At 38.7% G+C, this 6073-nt stretch overlaps 1 protein-coding gene across 3 annotated transcripts in view; it reads right to left on the reverse strand.

Annotated features, from left to right (window-relative positions):
- The window catches only part of LOC107671698 (tyrosine-protein kinase JAK1-like), a 24048-nt gene that overhangs the window by 14957 nt on the left and 3018 nt on the right, over nt 1–6073 (reverse strand). For all 3 annotated transcript variants that reach the window (XR_001632238.1, XM_016464622.1, XM_016464623.1), the window contains exons 6-11: nt 4741–5080; nt 3606–3794; nt 3354–3511; nt 2567–2681; nt 2227–2422; nt 1774–1877 (exon numbers count right to left, since the gene is read on the reverse strand). Coding sequence is in view for 2 of the 3 variants with exons in the window: in XM_016464622.1 (XP_016320108.1) it covers nt 1774–1877; nt 2227–2422; nt 2567–2681; nt 3354–3511; nt 3606–3794; nt 4741–5080 (1102 nt within the window). In the remaining variant the exon portion in view is untranslated. The remainder of the gene's footprint in view (nt 1–1773; nt 1878–2226; nt 2423–2566; nt 2682–3353; nt 3512–3605; nt 3795–4740; nt 5081–6073) is intronic.

The raw sequence follows: 6073 nt of genomic DNA on the forward strand, positions 1-6073 counted from the left end.
CATTTCCGTCACACGCTTGAGGAATTCGGCCAATCACAACGCACTGGATAGCTGGCCAATCAGAGCACACCTCGCTTTTTCAGACCGATGAGCTTTGTAAAAATCGACGCGCTTCAGAAAAGTGGGGCATAGAGGAGAAACAATAATGTACAGTATGTGGAAAATAATGTGTTTTTTTAACCTTAAACCGCATAAACACATTTCATTACACCAAATACACAAAATAATGTTCTTTTTAGCAGCATCATATGACCCCTTTAAACCAGTTAAACTGAGAGATAGTTCACCCAAAAAAGAAAATTACCCCATGCTTTACTCACCCTCAAACCATCCTTGTTGTATATGACTTTCTTCCTTCAGATGCATATAATCAGATTTATATTAAAAAATGCCCTGGCTCTTCCAAGCTTTATAATATCAGTAAATGGTGGTCAAGATTTTGAAGCAAAATAAAGTGCATCCATCCATCATAAAAAGCTAACCGTCATACGCGCGTTCACGAGAGAGTGGCGTTCCAGCAGATGACATAGGACGAAGGTGTAGTGTAAGCTCCGGTGAGAATATGCTAGTCCCACGAGAACCAAATTTTGTTTACAGCAAAGGAAAACCAGTCTACTCTTGGCTTATATCAAAATCCTCCCAACATTTTTCTTTACAAATCCCCGTGTTGTACTTCTAATTCGTGACCAGTGTTTTGTTTTGCTCTCTCCTCTGAGCTTCCGCGTTCATCACTTCTCACCGGAGCTTATGCTACGCCTACATCATCCGCTGGAACACCGTGTGGAGCACTTTTTATGATGGATGGATGCACTTTATTTTGCTTCAAAATCTCAACCACCATTCCCTGCCATTATAAAGCTTGGAAGAGCCAGGATATTTTTTAATAAAAAGTCATATACACCTAGGATGGATTGAGGGTGAGTAAATCATGGGGTAATTTTCATTTTTGGGTGAACTATCCCTTTAATATCTTGTTTTGAAGAATAAATTTTACATTAATTTAACATTAATCTCATTAAAATCGGTTAGATTTACGCCTAAAACATTTTCATTGAAAACAGTGAATTATTTTTAAGGAAATCTATCTTGTTATAAAGGTGTTCTGACTTTTTTTGTTGGTCTGGTCCACGGATCTGAACTGACTTGTTTATATCCCACGTTTCAGACCTTCTTATTCGCATTTTTTTTTTGTCAATTTTTTTCTTGAAAGTTAGAATCGTGAGATATAAATGTAGAATATAATCGCAATTCTGACAAAAAAAGAACTGCAACTTTTTTCCTCGCAATTTAAAGTTTACATTTCACAATTTCAACTTTTTTTCTCTGAATTCTGTGCTCACGTCACGCAGTTCGCCACCGAATAATTTTCTCCAAATTGTGTTTTTATATCACAATTCAAACTTTTTTTTTTCTTAGGACTGTGATTATATTCTGAGTTTATGTCTCACAATTCTGACCTTTTTTTCTTGCAATTTTCTCGAATCGTAATATATCAACTTCCATAAAAAATATTTGAAAAAAAAATATTTGAAAACAGTAGCTGGTTAGACCTGGTCAATGTTCTGTTGCTGATAGTTATTTTTTGGGATACAAGACATCATACAACATAATGGCTGTTTGATCAGCTAATAACCAGCTTACACCAGCTAGAAACCAATGACTTTTAGGTTGGATCACCAGGAAATAGCTTTTCTATTTTTGCTTGTATTCTATTAAACAGATTTGACTTTATTCACATCATGCATATAAGCAAACAGTTTTTAGATGTCCAACCTGGGTAATGTCATTTCTGAGGATCCTAGGGAAGACCAGATTATTGGAGAGAGAGGGTGGCGATGCTGAATCTTTCCTGGTTATCATGACCAGGTTGGATTGCTCTGTGAAGCAGTGAATGGAAGATTATTCATGTTTCTGCCATCTTTTAAGACAAGGATTAATTTAGTACATAATAATCTAACATACAATGGAAATTACAAATAAAACATGTTAACTATAATAATTTTGCATGCCAATTAGTTACTATACTAGTGTTTTCTACAGGATTCAGTTTTCCCTGTTGATCCCTACATACTGTACGCAATCATGCCACTGCATGCTTTTTAGAATAAATATAAAAATCTAGTACAGTTTGAAACTAGAATTCAATTATTTCATTAAGAAGGCACAGTTTATAAACCGCTAGCTATCTATATTTGAAATACCACTATGGGTGGGAAGCTCCAGTACCTTTGGGTTGGGGTGGACAGCCACGCTCAAGTCTTAAGTTGATGTGGTCTGTTGTGAGACACTGGCCACACAGGTGGTCCGTCAGCTCTCTCAGAGTGGGCTTCACAATATCTGTCCCAGTCAAGAGGAAGCCCTGTGCACTCGCCTCAATCTGGAAATTCTTGAAGGTTTTGCTGATGCTGCCATGACAATCCCTCTAGAATAAAAAGATTTAGTTATATATTTAGCTATATCTTAATTACGCAAACATATTTTCATAAACCGTCTGTTCCTTTTGACATACAGAACTTTTACCAAGCTCTCTGTCCATCAGCAGCATATACAGTAATAAAGCATGTACCTCATTGCATATGACAGTCAGGAGAACATGATCGAAATCATGAGTGCTCCAGCGCAGCAGGTACATGCCCTCCTCGTAACCTTCCTGCTTGAGTTTATGGGTGGCATATTCAGTACTGAGGGGTACAAAAGAAATACAGTTACATCAGCTGTCCAAAGACATTCTTCTGTCATTTGATGATTGTATATTAGATAGTTTTAGATGCTGAAAAACATGCTGAACAAATGAATTAGGGCTATAGAATGTTACAGACGAATTAAGAGATGAATTAAAGTTGAATTATTACACCACTGAAGAGTTTTTGAAAGACATCTTTTATGCTCACCAAGGCTGCATTTATACAGTAAATACAGTAATATTGTGAAATATTATTACAGTTTAAAATAATTGTTTTCTATTTTAATATTTTTTTTTAAGTAATTTATTCCTGTGATGTAAAGCTGAATTTGCTGCTCAATAAACATTTCTGATTATTATCAATGTTCAAAACAGTTGTGCTGCTTAATATTTTTGTGGAAACCATGATACATATTTTTTTCAGGATTATTTGATGAATAGAAAGTTCAAAAACAGCATTTATTTGAAATAGAAACCTTTGTTAACATTATAAATGACTTTCCTGTCACGTAAAAGCATTTCGTTAAAGAAAATTCTAAACTTTTACTGACCCTAAACCTTTGAACAGTAGTGTATAAATAATATATATAGCGTATTCAAAATTCGATATGAGCTCATTTTCATTTCTAGATGAACTACTCATTTAAGCATGATGAGTGCATGTACTTACCTGATTGGACCATGGCAGCCCTCTCGTAGATTATTTTCCAATGAGACGGGAGCCACATCCCTGCAGAGGAAATGATGCGCATCTACTGTGAGCCTAAAGTATCCATCTACAAGACTGGCAAAGGACAGTGCCTCCTCATGGGATGCCAGCTTCAGCTCCTGAAGAAGATCACAAAAATAAAACAGGGTTTATGAAGTTCTGATTTTCCATGAATGAACCAAAATCGATCACAAATCTCACAGTGAGCCTCACCATGTTTTTGTTGTCCTGTTTATGGATAGTAACCATGGAGTATTTGATAAGAAGATGCGTTATCCCATTAAAGTCTGAAAAGAGTGCCCATCTGTCCTCTCCTGCATCATATGATACTGCTTTACTCAGTTTCTTACTGTCTCTCTTTGATTTTCGGCTCTCCTGATTGGTCCACGGATCTGAACTGGCCTTAAAAAATAAATACATGACATTTAAAAAAACTGTAGATTAGAAACCAATAGAAATATTGGAAGAAAAAAACAACAACAACAAAAACTCTAAACTGATGTGTGAAACTTGTACATTACCATTCAGAAGTTTGGGGTCAAGTTTGTTTGTTCGTTTTTAATAATTTTATACAATTTTATACACCTGAAGCGAATGGAGCCTCATCACCACCGCTGTTAAAAGCTGAGCGCGCCTCTCCTCGAGAGACCGGTCTCTTCCCCCTGTGCACGCACGCTGGTGTCCTCGTGGGTCCAGGAGGGGAGCGTAGAGGGATTCCCACACCGCCAGAGACGCGAGCTGTCGGACCTGCTGTCCGGAATGGAACCGCACACGTGATGTGGTCGACGGGCCTGGAGGCCGGGCCGTTGTATCCCCCCACCACCAAGCGCCGTGGGCCAGGGAAGATGAGCCGCTGTGACGAAGCCGCCGCCCCTCGCGCCCCGGACCAGAGAGGGGAGTGCGTGCGGCCCCCGATGTGCAGCCGCCAGACTCTGCCCCCTACCTGGACCCCTCCTTCAAAATACCCCGGCACAACGAGGACACCAGATACCCTGTTCATTTTGAACACTTCTTCCCCTTTGGACTCTTTATTCCCCGTTTTGGACATTTTGTTTATTTTCTGTTAAATAAACGCCTCTCCGAGGCCTGACGCCACACCCATTGTGTCTGTCGTCTGTCTTCTATTATATATATATATATATATATAATAGAAAACTTCCTTTAAATCTTGCACACAATATTACTGTTTTTACTGTGTTTTTGATCAAATAAATGCAGCCTTGGTGAACATAAGAGATTTCTTTCAAAAACAGTAAAAGATCTTACTGACCCCAAACTTTTGAACGGCAGTGTAACTCATCCCACACTGTTTGTACTATGGATATTATTTGCACTACAGCCTTCTCACCTCCAAGGGGACTTTACACCAATGAATGCCAGAGGTGCCAGACACCAGGATCTTGTAATGAACACCAGCTGCACTGCAGGAGTCTGTGATCATTTGCTCATTCTCATGTATGATGAGGGAGGAGGGTTCAAACATCTCCTGGCCAAAGTGTTTCGTTAGAGTTTCTAAAGTGGACATATATTTGACCTTCAGGTCATGGGTATTGATCTCGTTGCCTCGCACAGCGTTCTTGGTGAATTCCTCAAGGAACACTTTAAAGACGTTGGAGATGCGCAGACGTGTGAGAACGTTCCTGTGACGTATGGACTTGTACAGGGCCTTGGGGATGTAATTCTTGTACCTGACGAAGATAAAGTGAAACAGTGAAAATTACAGGGACTTTAATAGTTATATAATTACTCAATATTGGTGGATTTGTTTCTCAGATCACACTGGGGTGAAATCTGAGTTGACTGAAGGCAAAAATTCAACATTACTGTAAACTCCATCTCAGTGACAAGGCACCAATAATGAATTATTATGTAAAACGTGATCAGAAATCAAAATCATTCTATCATTAGGATACACATTTACAACAATACTGACCAAATACTACATGGACTTTAATGAGTCTACATGATCATGTATATCACAATAAGGGCTGTTAAAGGTGACATATCATGAAAATCTGACTTTTCCAGGTTTTAAGTGCTATAATCAGGTCCTCAGTGCATCTACCAACCGAGGAAACGTTAAAAAGATTAACCCAGTAACTTTGTTTTGGTAAGACTTTTCTGCAAGCGTCTGAGAAAACGAGTGCGTCTGATTTCGCTCCCTTGGTGACGTGGCAAAGGGATCTCATTATAATATTACCGCCTCTTAATCTGTAAGTTTACACCCATGGTGCCGTCATTTTGATTTCGCAAGCGACAATGGTGTATTAGTTCTAATGCCATGGCGAAAGTTTGAGCAAAACATACTAACCGTTCTGTCTTTGGCTGCACAGACAAGCACAGAACACTATTTAGAGTCCCAGCCTCAGAGAAGACAACAGAGCAGAGGATTTTGCTGTAAAGTTGCTTTGCAACGATTTGTATCGTAAAAAGCGCTATACAAATAAACTTGAATTTAATTGAATTTATTGATTTATTTACTGTATATTGCTGCTGCCACACAGAACTAAAATAAACATGCATTTATTTCCCAGCTGTTTACCTTCACAGACATAACCGACTGTTTTCGTAACTCATGTGTGTTTTTAACGTAAACTTGTGTGTGAATGAGAACTTAGTTTAGTACTCACATGCTGTGACAGCCGCTTTCTGTGCGTGTGCTTCGGATGTGTGCGCTCAGA

This window comes from Sinocyclocheilus anshuiensis, unplaced genomic scaffold, assembly GCF_001515605.1.
Source record: "Sinocyclocheilus anshuiensis isolate Anshui unplaced genomic scaffold, SAMN03320099.WGS_v1.1 scaffold524, whole genome shotgun sequence".
NCBI classification, from domain to species: Eukaryota; Metazoa; Chordata; class Actinopteri; order Cypriniformes; family Cyprinidae; genus Sinocyclocheilus; species Sinocyclocheilus anshuiensis.